Source organism: Leptosomus discolor, chromosome 6 (genome assembly GCF_034619465.1).
Source record: "Leptosomus discolor isolate bLepDis1 chromosome 6, bLepDis1.hap2, whole genome shotgun sequence".
NCBI classification, from domain to species: Eukaryota; Metazoa; Chordata; class Aves; order Leptosomiformes; family Leptosomidae; genus Leptosomus; species Leptosomus discolor.
This window is the reverse complement of record NC_141396.1, coordinates 5,391,989-5,406,598: the sequence shown is the minus strand read 5'-3', so window position 1 is coordinate 5,406,598 and position 14,610 is coordinate 5,391,989. Positions and strand designations below refer to the sequence as shown.

The 14,610-nt window shown below is 48.0% G+C and overlaps 1 protein-coding gene across 1 annotated transcript in view; it reads left to right on the top strand.

The window, feature by feature from the left end:
* Nucleotides 1-2,545: 2,545 nt before the first annotated feature.
* The window catches only part of HTRA1 (HtrA serine peptidase 1), a 33,576-nt gene continuing 21,511 nt past the window's right edge, over nt 2,546-14,610 (top strand). Inside the window, exon 1 of the mRNA XM_086466618.1 lies at nt 2,546-3,038. Coding sequence (XP_086322744.1) covers nt 2,546-3,038 — 493 coding nt within the window. The remainder of the gene's footprint in view (nt 3,039-14,610) is intronic.

Below are 14,610 nucleotides of genomic sequence, written 5' to 3'. Positions count from 1 at the left end.
CGTGGTGTCTACATGGAGCCCCCTATCATTGAGTTCTGCTTAAAAAGTAGGGGAGGAAATATTTTATTGGTCGAGTCTCAGAACACTGAAGTATTTTTCAGGCCACATTTTTGGTCTCTCCGAGTGTTGATAAATGTTTGCTGGCTCGGGTAGCTGTTTTGTGTGAAAACGTTATGATGGGGGAGAACTGATTGTTTCTGAGTTTATAGTGCTTTTTGGGTGCAAGGCATTTCTACGCAGATTAGATAGGTAATGAACAAATATATTTGTCAGTAAATTAAAGTTATTAAACACCCAAAGGCTCATCTCGGTTACTCTGGAAATTCTTTTATTTTCACTTATGTGCGCACCCCTGTGAAACCTGTAAAATTCATATTATAAAAAAATTATATTGTAATACTCAGGTTAAGATTCACATCCTCACCTGCTTTAAGAAACAAAAAGCATAACAGCAGGTGCTCCATGTATTTGAAAGTGAACTGCTCATTAATGGTTTTCACATAAGACCTTGGGATATATTTTATTTCCTTTGCAGTGTTTAACCCCTGACTGTTTATCGACAAATGTACTTCCCTTTTCTGTGCTATTTATTTAAAAAAAGAAAGTTGGCTAGTGTATTATAGAAGTGAGAGAAAAACAGATTGCCTTTCTGGGCAGGGCAGGACTAAACCCCACAGTAATTCACTGGTCTTTGAATATTTTGGTCCTGCTTCCAAACAGGAGCTTGTACGGTCTTCTGTGAACCTGTATCTCTCTCTCTCTCTCTCCCTCTCTCTCTTCCCCCCCCTCCCCCCCCCCCCCCCCCAAAAAAAAAAACCCAACCTGTTCATCTTTCCTGAAAGACTTGTATTTATTTAAAAGTAAGGGGGGGGGGAACCCACAAACCCCAAAGCTTATTAAAAGTAGCCAGTAAGTAATGGATAAACAATAATTTAGAAACACTTTACCATGATATCTATCCATATTTTACATATATGTTTATACATTAAAATATTTAAACTTGTAAACATGTTCAAACTTTTTCTTAGACTTTTAACAGTCATGATTTTAATACTAGGGAAGTTTTGCTGAGAGTTGTTCCAGATTACTACTTTGGTCACTTCTGAAATCAGGTAATTCTCCTGAAATCTCTTGTCTTGCACAGCATAGAAGTTGTTGGAAAACAGCAGATGCCAAGGGTTCGTATCGGAGCTTTTACTGGGAATGTCGGAGTCTGTGTGGTTTCCCACCTCCAGGCACTAACCAAGCGGTTAAAGAAGCTCTGTGCATTTGTGGTTTTGCGGTCACAGTTTGATAAGATTTTATAGGAACGATTAGGTTTGAATTCCGACACCCAGGGTGCTGCTTCCACCTGCCCAGGTTGTTGAAGATTATCCCGCTTTTTGTAGGAGAAAAGACTTTGTATTCTGTATTAATGTAGTTGCTGGCATCCTCAGTGCCTTAGTTGCAGCTTATCTACCAGTTAACAGCATTTCATCTTGCCTCATGGTTTGTAAAGTTCACTAGGTCCTTCGTTATCGGGTGCCCGATAAAGACACAAATAATGACAGATGCGTAGTCTGTTCAAAAGTTTAATCGGCTTGTAATTAAAAAATTGGCTGCGCTCACTTTCCAGCTATTAGTTCTTGTTTATACCTTGCCCTAGCAGCTTTGGAAGTGAAGCCTTTTCCCTCGGAAGGCACCTGCGTGCCATCAAACTGCCTTACAAACCACCCCGTCCGCGCTAGCAGAGATCTCTGTCCTCCGCTTCTGGCGGTTCAGCTGCCAGATACATCGGATCAATCCTGCCGTGATGGAAAAATACTTTAATTTTTTTTTTTTTTTTTTTTTTTTTTTTCCCGCTTTCAGTTGATTAACCTTCTGCTACTTGCCAGCCCCCACCTCGCCCCGAGGCTCCGCCAACCAGCCCTCCCGCTGCCGGCGGGTCCCAGCGCCGCCCTCAGCCCCGGCATCCCGCCGGTCCCCGTAGGCGGGAAGAGCTTTTCATTTGCATACATTTGCATGCATTTGCATGTACCGCTTTGCTCCTTCGACCGGGGGCCGGGCTGGCGGCCCTGCCCTCCGCCCCTGCGCCTCCACCCATCTTCTCAGCAGACGGACGTGCCATCGACGCTCGCTTTAGATTCCCTTTCCCGTAATTCCTTCGGAGCCTTCAACCCCCCCATACACCACCCACCCCCCCCCCACCCCCCCCCCGCGCTGGCAGGAGCGTGTTTATCAGCCTTCCCGCCCTTCTTAAGCCCTCGATCGGGGTTTTTGGTGCTTTGGTCCTTTCAACGCCAAACTGACCGGCTCCGCGCCGTGACGGGACGTTTCGGTTCGCCTCAAAAACAGCCAAGGCGGCGGCAGCGGCCCCGGGGGAGGCGAGGAGAGGGGTGTTACAGCCCGGGGAAGGGGGTGTTACGGCCCGGAGCGGGGGGGGCCATTCCCGCCGCCCCGCCCCGCCGCCCTCCCCGGCCGCGCCGCCCCCCCGCCGCCGCTTAAAGCCGCCCGCCCGGCCGCCCTCCCTCAGCGCCCCACGCCTCCCCTCGCCTTTCCCGCCGCGATGCCGCTGTGGGGCTGGAGCCGCCGCCTGCTGCTGCTGCTGCTGCCGGCGGCGCTGCTGCTGCTGTCGCTGCCCCCCGCCGCCACCGCCGCGCCGTCGCCCGCCTGCCCGGAGCGCTGCGAGCGGTCTCGGTGCCCGCCGCTGCCCGCCTCCTGCTCCGGCGGGGCCGTGCTGGACGCCTGCGGCTGCTGCCGCGTCTGCGGGGCGGAGGAGGGCGAGGTCTGCGGAGAGCCCGGCGGCGGCGGCGGCGGCGGCCCGCCCTGCGGTGAGGGGCTCCAGTGCGTCGTGCCGCCCGGTGGCGGGGTTCCCGCCTCGGCCACCGTCCGCAAGCGGGCGGCCGCCGGGCGCTGCGTGTGCTCCAGCAGCGAGCCCGTCTGCGGCAGCGACGCCGTCACCTACGCCAGCCCCTGCCAGCTGCGGGCCGCCAGCCGCCGCGCCGAGCGCCTCCGCCAGCCGCCCATCATCGCCATCCAGCGCGGGGCCTGCGGGCAGGGTAAGGGCCGGCCCCGGCGGGGAGCGGGGCGGGGGTGAGGCCCGGCGGGGCGCAGCCCGGTGGGTGCTGCGGGGATGGGGGGGGGGTGGTGGGGTGAGGCGCGATCGGCCTCGACTCGCCGCCTTCGGGCTGCTGGGTGACAGGGGGTGGGCAGCCCTGAGGGAGAGGGAGAGGGTGGGCATCCCGCCCCGGCGGCGGGGCTGACACGGCGAGGAGAGGACCGCGGAGAAGGGCCGGCCTTGGCTCCAGTTCGGTATTCCAGCTCAGTGAGAAACTAGAGCAAGAATGCAGCGTTTGGCTTCGTCTGCCAAGCGTCGGGGGGGGGGGGGGGGGGGGGGAAGAGCCCTATATCCAACGTTGAAACCAAGCGTCTCCTCCCTCCCCCTTCCCTCCACCGCCAGGGAAGGGATGCTGGGCTCAAAACTGGGAGGGGGGGGACTGGTTGCAAAACTCCAGTAGCCGGCACGGATGCGGACCCGAGTCCGACTGCGCGGCTTCAACAAAGTTTGGAGGAATACTTGGGCGCGCTCCCATCCAGGCGCTTGTCACAAAGAAATGCCCTGGGAAATGCAGCCAAGAATGTCGAAGCTGTTCAAATCCGATCGCAGCAAAGGAGCGCGGCGTGTCCGTGTGGGCAGAGCAGGCAGCTGCCCGCCTTTGCCCAGTTTAGCAGTTGCGCTCTGATTATTAATAATAGATTCGCTAAAGAGGGGGATGCTTGTAACTAAACAGCGTGTTAAGTTGGCTTTAGGGGGGTTTGGGATTTCTTTTTTTATGGGAGGATGGGAGTAGCCATCGAGAAGTAACAATATGGTGCTATAGTAGTATTTTTCCTTCAGTATTATTGTTATTTAGTTGTTGTTCCAGTTGAATTGGATGTGACTGGAGTACTCGGAGCTGCAGGACGGATGCTAATTAATTGTAACCCGTATAAAGACACGGTGCTGGGTTATGAAACTGTGGCTCTGCAGATGGAGTTGCCAGGCTGAACAGCCCGGTGAAGTGTTCAGTTTCGTAGGAGTGAGGAGTGCAGGGTGGGAGACAGCGAGGCAAACCCATGCTGGGGGATAAACGGGGTGAGCTTTACAAGATGCAACCCCTAATACAGGCTGGCTTAGACCTTGTAAATTAAGGCTGGGTATGGCTCCCAAGCCATTCGGCACATTTAGTATGTGAAAACTAGCATGGATTAAGCCTTTATTTCTGAAGGGGTAGTCGCCTTTTAGTAAGTCAGTGCTGCTTCACTGAGAGTTGATTCTTTTGGTGGAGGTCGTACCATTTCTGCACTTCTTTCTTTACATCAAATAGTTTTCTAGATTTAGCCATCATCGCTCCAGCAGAAGAGTACTCTGATGTATAGCAACTGTATGGTCAGCTTGGGCACAATACCGATCCTGCATTACAGATCAAATGTGCAACTTTCGTATCAATACAATCGATTTTTTTGTACCATTGGTTTTTCCCTTGGTTTCAAAGCTGCCTTGTGCTCTGTGGAACGTTGCTGGCATTCGCTGACTTTGGACACAATTAAAGCTTTCACGCTACGGTTTCCTGATCTCCAGTATAATATAATGCCTTGCGATTTTTTTTTTTTTATTATTATTATTCTCAATTCATGAAACCAATATCGTTTTCTTGGTCTTTTCTGCTGAACATTTGCAGAATTCAGGCTGTGTTTGAGCTGGAGAGTAGCACATCCCTCTGGCAGGTTGTACAGAAAATGCATAGGCTGCGTATTGACCTTGTATAGAAAAACTCCGCTGCAATAGATGCAGCACGTGTAGGTCCACACAATCGTTTTGCCCTGTTGCACCTCTGGTTGGAGCGGTGCTTGTTTTCTGTGTCGCCAGAGACAAAAGGAAGGTGCTAGAGAAGCTGACCAGTAGCACATGTTTATCCCTAGACCAAAGCAAACACTGCTGCAAACAAAGCTTTTTTCATCGGTAAAGAACCCAAAATAAAAAGAAATGGAGAGTAGGCTGTAACGCGCTGTTCCCTGGAGGCAGATTCAGCCACCGTTTTGAAAAGCCGTTGCCTAATATGTGACTCCTTAGACTTGTTTTTAGTTTTGAGTTCATTTCCAGGAGTGCTTTTGCTACCTAGAGATGGCGTTATCTTTGGTAAAATGTTTTTATGCTTTCGTAGTAACACATCTGCATAAATGATTGGGTGAATATGGTGCAATGACCCAGGGAAACGAGGGAATGGGGATGTAGAGAAAGTGTTTGGAAAGCACTTTTTGTTGTTGGTTTTAGGTTTCACATCACTTCAGTAGCTGGTCAAGTACGGTATTGAGTATATTGCATAAAATAAAATGAAAATTTGCCTTTTTCAATTTTTATCTACTACCGTCCACTCACGGTGCTGCTTTTGTCCTTCAGTGTTTTTCTGTTTGAGAGGAGGGAGAGGCAGAGAAGGGTTGCTCTGGGTCCCTGTGTGCAAGGGAGAGGTTTTCCTCTGCAAAATGGGAATTGTGAGTCTTTAAAAAAACCTCAAGAAAAGTTTCACAAGCCTCAGCGCTTGCTCTAGCCTCGTCCCTGAATGCTGCTGAGAGGACCAGGGTGCTGAGCCTCCCTCCCGCCCCGTGGCGACGTGCCAGACACTCAGAAAGGGCGCAACGGGCTCTAGAGAAACCCCAGGAGCAGCGAGGGGAGCAGGGAGAGCCCGGCTGTGGCTTTTAGCCATCGGTTAAGCTGATATGATGAGTGCCCAGGACGGGAGCGGGGCTGAAGCGTGCCCTGCCCGGGCTCGTTGAAGTCCGTCGAGGCAGGCGCTGAGCAGGGTGACGCACTGTGCGGTGGCTGATCGACCCCTTTCATTAGTGCTGTGTCCCTGTCTGCGGCTCTTCCCGGCTCTCTCCTCCCGTGGCGTGGCCACGGGCAGCGTAACTGGCAGCACCCATCCCGCCCTGGGCGGATCTTCCCTCTGGCAGGTGAGGTAGCCCTGATTTTCCTATCAAAACCGCTGGCAGACGAGCGCTCGCAGCACCAGCAAGCAATTCCTGCACCGGTCTGGGCAGGGCTGCCGAGCTGCAGCTTTCACAGAGAAACCTTCACTTTCCAAAAAGACGTGAGAGATGTTGGTAGAGGGTGTTCAGGCCTCCGTGCAGGTGCCGCGGTTGGTACCGATGAAGACACGAAGGCGCAGGAAGAAGGTGGAGGTCCTGTGAGCAGAAACCGTGGCTCTGTAAAGACCATCCCACAGCCAGGAGTGAGGTCAGCGCAACGGCACCTCGGTATTCTGTGTGAGGAGGTTCAGCCTGCTGGGAGGATGTTTTCTTTTTCTTCTGCAAATATGGTTTTGGTGCTCTTCAGTCCCTCCTGCTGACCAAGGGAAGAAGGCTCGGGATGTTCAACACGCGGCTTAAACCAGTCTTCCTTCCCCTCATCGCTTCTCCCAGCAAATGCTGGCAGGCATTGTAGGACAGCGTGCCCTTCTCTCCGTGTTGTGCTCTTCACACTGTAGAATACAAACTAACCTGGATTTGTCCTTTTACCTCTAACCAGAGTAAGAAGACGACAGTTTTCCTCTTGGTTGCTCTCAGTTCCTAACTTTCCTCTGCCCCTTTTTGAACCGGATTTTTATGTTTTCGTATTTCTATTAGGCTTACTGTGTCTAATGTGGTATCCCAGTAACCTCAGCAGTCCTCAGCACGCTGGCATCTGTCACAAGTGGTTCACACTTCTCTGTCACAGGCGTGCTCGTGCCATGATATCTTATCTGGAGTTTGGTGTGAGCTCTTCTGGTTTAGATTAAGCAGGTCATTACTGCTTGCTTTGGGGGGAAGCGGAGGTGAGTTTAGGGGTAACTCTCAGTTCCAGAAAGGTGTGTATCGCTAACAGATACAGGCTTTGCTCTTTCTCTTCATCACATTATCACTCCATAGTTCTGGAGACAGGAGGAAGAAAAAAATCCTTCACTCAAACTCCATTTCTTGCAAAGTGGCTGACTCTGTATTTTGAAATGCACCAGGAGAAATTGCATCCAAGTGGCTCTGTGTAATGATCTGGCAGAAGAAAAGGACCGCTGCGGTCGATAAACCATTTGTCATTAATTGAGTCCTTTAAAAGCAGCGTAAGGATGAGATCCATGCAGCAGAGGATGGGAAAGAGCAGTAGATGGACCTGCCTGAGTTCCTTTGCCCATAGCACGGATAGGGCTAACGGGCTGGCAGCGCTAAGCCTGGCAGGAATGAATAGTCAGGGCAGGAAGAGAAACTCAGCTGAGAAATCTGGGAAGGTCGGGAACCAAGCCAGGTATTTATCAAGAGGAAAGTTGATATTGTTGTTATGAACTGGGCTTTCGGCTGTTTCCTGAAAGATAAAAACAGGCACACGGTGGTTAGTGCACTGGAGAAGTGCTGGGAGACCTTGGCAGGTTACTTGGCACGTGTTGAGTCTATTAAAAATGACCTGGGAGGACTGGGTGTTGAGGAACTGGGTGCACGCATGAGCGCTGCAGTGCCGTCAAATTTTTTTTTAAGCTGCCTTCATCTCCCTCAGTTGCTGTGTTTGGGTGGTCTGAAAGTCATTATCTTCTGACTTTCCTCAGCCTCTTTTTGCAGCAGCAGAAGGGGAGGAAGGGAGGGAAGAGGCAGCTGAAGGCAATGGAAATAAATAGCAACATATTTCCAGAAGAGAACAAATTCCCAACTGTGGGATTAAAAAATTTTTCCAAAGCCAAGTATTCAGCTCTGAGAGGAGGGAACTGTAAGAAGTGGTTTGTCTGAAGAAGCTCACCTTTTCCTCTCCCTGCATCTAGCTTTCCTTCCCGGGGAGCCGGCAGTAATTCTGTAGTCTCTAGACATCAAACAGTCAGGTCAGTAAATACAGATTTGGAACAAGGAAAGATTCAATCCTTTCATCTTCTGGCCTTTGAAATTTAAAGGTACCTGTGGGCTGGACAGGAATACTTAAAGCCATGAGTAAGCAGCAGGAGTCTTATTAAGTGGAGTTTGGATGTGATGGAGGCAGCGTATCCTGAGCAGTTGAAGGAAAGACTCTGCCGTCCAAGAAATAGGAGAAGCTGGAAAATATTTTTCAAATGTGAATTTACGTGTGCTTGGAGTGAAAGAAAGCAACGTTAGAAATAGAAACTGGGGTACTGTGGAACTTAACTTTTTGTCATAAATAAAGTCATTCCTCACTCCCATAAACTGCTGGGGCCTCTAGGATCCCTGGCTGGACTTGGCAGTAAGTCTCACAGCGTTTGTAACTGGGCCCAAGTGAATATCTAGTATTATTTTGGAGGCTGTGTTCAGGATGTAGAAAAAAAGAAAGATGTTATTTTGCCTTCTGGATACAGGTCATTGTGATTCCCAAGTTGGTTTGCCTGCCTCAAAGAGCGGCATATCACTAAAAAATAAGTCTCAACTCCCCTGTATCGAAGGGCTATAAAAAAAGCATTGATCTTATTTTAACTGATGGTGTTGACCTCATCTCTGCAGGTAACAGGACTTACAATATCTTAAACTTGTGAGACAGGACACGTGTGACTAGTTATTTTATTTTAAAGTTCAGTGAATTGAGAAGATCTTGGCTACCATATTTTAGTGAGCGGAGCAGAATTAGGCAGCCAGACAGAGTAGCTCTTGAATTTCTGGGTTAATATCAGATACCCTGGTGCACTGATAAGACGAAGCACAAGGCTGGAAGCCAGCTGGGTTGTGCAACTCGTTGCGAGTGCTCTGCCAGGAGCTTGTTTCTGGAGACAGAAATGTCTGCCTGTGTATGCACACGCACTGCAAAAAAAATACACGCGCGTGTGTGTAACGTGCAAGTAGATCCCCGAGCCTCTGCCCTTATCGCACACTAACTCTGCAGGCTGGCACCGGGACGGTGGCTGCTCCCGCCGGTGGCAGCGGTGGCGAGTTAATGGCACCAGTGCTGGGGCTATGCTGAGCGTCGTGGCATAGCTGTGCTATAGGCACCCCGTTAAAATTTTCTGGGTTACTGGTTAACCAAACCTTGTTCTTGCGTCCATCGTTTTTCCCCATCAGATTCCATGAGGGTTTCTCAGTCTTTGCATTTCCCTGCTCTTGTAAAGCTGCCTTTTTGGTGAGGTGGGAGAGATGGATATGCAGTGGATAGTTCCTATATCCAATTTTACAGGCTCGTTAGCAGAAGTATTGATGAGATGGGGCTCATCAAATTAAAAAACTCATTTGTGTTTCTGATAGCAATTGGATTTGCACGTATTTTTTCCTGACAAACAGCTGACAGATAAAATTAGGCATATTAAATCTAGTAACTATGCATAGAAGTTACCCAATGGTCTAAAATTTGAAACAGTTTATGTATCAGAGTATTAGGAGAAGTTCACCACAGTTTTCCAGAGGCCGGTGCTGTTACGCCATTTTACAGATACCGAATCTAGGGCAGGGGAAGATAAAGAGCTTTGCTCAAGGTCAGCCAGTACGCCAGTAGCAGAGCTGAGAGCAAACGGACGTTTTATGAGTCCCTGCTCATTTTTCTGCCCCTTGCCAGCATTGCTGCTCCATTTTCCATTACTTTTATTTTCCATTACTCTATTTCTTTAACTTGCAGACTGCAGTTTTGGCTGTGTTCTGCCAACAGCATCGATGATCTGTCAATCTGCATCTGCAGAAAGTAATTTTGGAGAAGGAAAGAGGGTGGACCAAGCACTAATAAGGGAGAGAAACCCAAACAACTCTCTCCCCTCCCACTGTCCCACCCCTGAAATAAACACAACCCCTCAGGAATCTCATACTTCAACATTTGTAGTGGTAAAGGGATGATTCATTCCTTTTTCCAGGACAACATACGCACTGTTTGGCCTGTCTGCCCATTCTGTACATATCAGAGACCTGTAGACTTATCTGTAAAGGTAAAGCTTGGCTAACCCTTGTTTTCTTTTGTATTCAGACAATGAAAGTGGGTGAGCAGAGACCACTTATAAATAAAACAGGAAAAATATTCAGAGGATGCATAAAATAAAGCAGAATAGATGTGTGGATAAAAAAGCCACTATGTATATAGTTAATGTTGATAGGGGGGAGCAGTAAATGTAATAATTAGAACTCTAAATAATTGTAAAAATATGCATATTTGAGAGAGTGAAATAGAAACCTGCTCTTCTTTTAACCTCTCAGGAGAAACTATACGTGCAGTGGAGCAGGGTGCTGTGTGACAGTGGCTGTCTGGCGAGTGGCAGTGCCACCTCCTTTCTGTAGTTCTCAAGGGAGGATGGCAGAAATACCGTCTGCGTGACTCCAGGTTCATTTCCCAAACACTCGTTGATTTCTGATATCCACGTTAAAATAAATCTGGGCGGTCTCAGAGTGATTCTTAAGACACGTGTAGCAAACACTGCCAGAGGCTGAGGGACTTGTTCAGTGCGTAGATATTGTGGCTTTTGCAATATAGTTGTGCTGGGTTTCTGTACTGTACAACTACGAAGCCCCAGAGTAGGAGAGGTGTGTGGTTTATTAGTGTTTTGAGGTTTCTTCCAAAGATTTGATGTTTCTGTGTATCATCTCTGTGTCGCTGCAAGGAGAGTCCTGCCACAGCCAAGTGCTGAAGTCCAGCTGCAGAGAAGCAGCATCTTAGGAGGCTTTTTTTAGGCTTGCATCTTAAGAGGCTTTTTTTAGATTTCTCGTTAGAGAAAAAAAAATGTTGAAAAAGCATGAAAACAAGAACTTGTTTTTATTCCCTGGTATCTTCATACCAGGGTTCCTGGAAGTTGAAACTAAGTCTCTCTTAAGCAGGGATTTCTTCTAAAGATGCAGTGCAAAAGTTTCTCGCATACTTAAAATGAGGCCTTAATGGTTTTATAATGTTAAGAGGAATTTTCAAGATTAGACAGCTGTTGGTTACACGTAGGGTATAGGAATTACCACGTCGTTGTTACTTAATAGGCGTTTTGAGGTTGTTTTGCTGGTTCTCTGCCCATGATGAGTGGAGCTGGGAGGCAGAGCAGGGTGATGACCCGGGTTGGAAGGGACTTAAAGCGAGCAGGAGTGGAAAAAGGAGAGGAGAAATTATTCCTGACTCATCCGTTATATTTTCAGCCTTCTTCAGAGAAGAGAATACGTCTGCTTTAACCTGTGGACTGAAATATTCTTTTCATCTGTCTGCAGGAAATCGGGCAGACTCTTTTCCATAACTACCTGACTTACGTTTCATAGTGTTTCCAGTTCGGGCAGGGCTGCCGTTAATGATATTTCCAAGCTCAGCGCTCTTTGTCCTTCTCCTGAATTGCTCTTCACCTTTTTTTTTCTTGCATCTGAGCATCCACCTGCACCCTGCCCTCCCTCCTCATCCCCTGGACGGACGGGTGCGAGCGAGCGCCAGCAGCGCTGCTGGCGTGGCCACCCGGAGCCGTGCGTCTTGGTCAGCGGGCTGCTGACTTGCCATCGATTTGTCATCTCCTCCAACGAGCCCGGGCTCGGCGTTGTATTAATATGGCAATGCTGCTGCGGGAACAGCGTGTTCCTCCTCGCAGGGCTGCGTTCCTTCGGCCCAGGGCTCCAGCCTGGCTGTTTATGCAGAAGTTGGGTTTCCTCCCACCTCACCGCTGGTGTTTACAGAAGGAATTGCAGTTTCCTGTTGTGTTAGATGGAGCTGTCGCTCGGCTCTGGACTCCTGCCCTCCCTGCTTACGCCGGATTGCTTTTGAGCCTCATCAGCTTGAAAGTCTATTGCTTTTGCTCGCTAATACTGTAATTGTGAGGTTGGTTTTGTTGGGTTTTTTTGCAGGGGCAGCCGGTGCACTTGGTTTATAGAAGAATTTCTGGCATTTCTGAGCGTTTTTATATAGATCTTTTTCTCCCTGTGAAGTTCTGCAAGGGTTGCTAAAGCTCGAGACTGTTCTCCTGAGATAAAATAGGGGTTATGCCCATTTCAAAGATAAATCTAAGGCACTGAGGATTCAAGTTACTGTTCACAAGTGGCTTAGAGATGAGTTAACACAGTTTAACCGAGATGCACGCATCGTGGGTGTTCCTCCTTCTGCGCAACGCTCCAACCATTTGTCTAGCAGTTCGGTGGTTGAGTTGCAACAGAAGGTACTCTGCATCGGGTTCATTTACTACTTATTCTGCCTTGTAGGCAAGTGGTAGAATAGCTCCTGTTGGGCTAAAATTTTTAGGTTTGTAGCTGAAGTTATGTAGGAACTTCCTACAAGAAAGCTGCAGGCACATTGCCCAAGGACATTGCCCATTGACTGTTGTTTTCAGTGGCGCGAAAATCTTGAAATACATTGGGTCTGGATGCCAAAGAGGTCTGCTTTATACTAGGAAAGAACCTGGATGAAAGAGGCTGGACCAGAGTTCTCCGAGCTTTACAATTTAATTATCTTCAAACAATTTCAGTTTCTTTTCTTGTTTTGTAAGTGCAGAAGAGCTCTACGTGTGTCATTCTCTTCATGTAGCCCGGTCATTCGTGCGTTACCAATATCTGCTTTTACTTACTCATGCATTTGTGTTTTCAATAACTTACCCTCTTAAACTCTGATCAAGGTAAGGATTAATTTGGGGCCAGCAGCTGGGAACAGGGTGCAAGCAGAGACCGAGCTATCCAGTGCATCGCAGCGGCCTCTGCACCACCAGCAGGAACATCCTGCTGCTTGTGGGGTTTTGTCTACTTTTTCACACACAGAAAAAGCAATAAAGTCGGCTTTTATTCTTGAGAATATCAGTTGAAACATGCAATTTTTTCACCTTCATTTTTGCACTCAAACATGCTGTTATATGAGTGACCGCACACTGGTCTGAAAACTTGTCTGTTGTCATTAATTTGAGAGCTGTTTTGTTCTACCAGCTTTGTATATAGATTCCCTATTTTGTTTCGCTTGGCAGCTTTTTTTGCTTGGTTTAAAATCAGTCATCAAGATTAATGGTTTCAGGCTTTTGGATTAGCAGGGTGCTTCTCTGGTGCATGTGACGGAGTCCTTGTTAAAGGTTGCCGAGAATGAATTGATCATCTAAATATTATGATGATGAAAATGGAATTTATTTTCCCTTTGCAAGTTTGCATTCCTGCCAAAAAGCAATTTTACTTTAAGTCCTCGCTTTAATCTGCAGTGGTTCTTGCTGCAGGAAATATTTTAAGTGAATGCCAGATTTGCGCTGTTTACTCTTTGGTGGAATAAAATGCTTGAAATCTCTCCGTTATTTAGTGCTATGAAAATATTTTTGGTTTTAGGGGTGTCGCAGTAATACAGATTTTCTTCTCTGAAATCTGTGGAGTGTCTTTAGTTTCTCCTTGGATTACACAGGGAAGAAATAAGTGATGTAATAGTAGATTTATTAGCAAGGTGCTGTGCTTTAGACCTCTCAAGATTCCCTCCATTGATCTAAAAGTTATTCTTAAGTCGTCTACGATACATAGAGTGTTGTTTCTTATTTTATCAGTGTTTTCATTGCGTAATATCCTTTTTCGTCATGTTACACAATTTATCCTTGAATAGGAAGCGGAATATTTAGGCTTGCAGTTTTAGGTAATTTAAAAAAAAAAAAAAAGGCATGGCAGCAGATTCCCATACGTCACTTTTTCCTCGTGTCTCTCCAGCGGAGCTTGCTGATTCCGCCATTCTCGGTGTCAGCGAAGCTGGAGTGCTTGTTTCCATAGGAGCATCAGAGGTTTTAAGGTTTTCCTATATGACATGAATGGGAGTTTGTACAAACACCAGCGGTTGGAGTTTTATTTGGGAGGGTGGAAGTTCTCCAAGTAAAACTGTACAGTCTTGTGGTTTGTGTTAGTAGTCACCGGTTCTGCCAGGGCAGAGGTTTCGTGAGTGCTCGAGCTCTTCTGGTTTCGCTCTGCAGAGGAACCCAAACCCAAGCTGTTCTGTCAGACCCTCGAGTGCGTGTGCAGCTGGGATCGTGTATCTGAATGTGACCTGAAGCAAGCAGCGAGTACAGGAGGAAGTAATCATTTATTTTCAGCAGGCTGAGCAGCTTCGTACATTTAGTTAGCCCATGAACTTCAGCGGGTTGTGGTGGCCCTGCTCATGATCAGCCATGGATCCCTGGATCCAAGCCCCTTTTTCTTCCACTGGCACCAGCCTGGTGTTAACAGACCATGGGACCCCACCAGTGGAGATGGTGACACTGGGTCTGATGAAGGGGGCGGGGGTCAAACAGCCCTCCTGGCCGAGTGTGCCGCTGCTCAGGTGCAAGCATGAAGCAAACCCAAAGGGTATTTTAATTGGGTTCCCCTGGAAGGACAGGGGAATTGCGTTTTTCCAGTATGAAGCATCTTTAATGATGAGCCTGGAGGTGGTACTCCATCCTCCCTGCAATTTGCATATGAGCATCCTCTTTAACAGTTAGAAAATGACAGATAGTGATAATTGCAGCTGTCTGGGATGATGGATGTTTCATGGGAAGTCGTTTTGGTTTCTTTTTTAATCTTAATGGGAAGGAAAGTTTCTTGCTGTTTTTAAAGAAATCGAAGTCTCAATTCCAAAGGGAATCTGAGCTTTTTGACTGAGGACGTGAGGATACCTGGTATGGTCAAACCAAGTGAGGGTGGAAGGGAGAGTCTTCCTGGGGTGTGCCTTTTTTTCCCCTTCCCTGTATGTAAGATAAGTTGTCCCACTGAATGAGACAG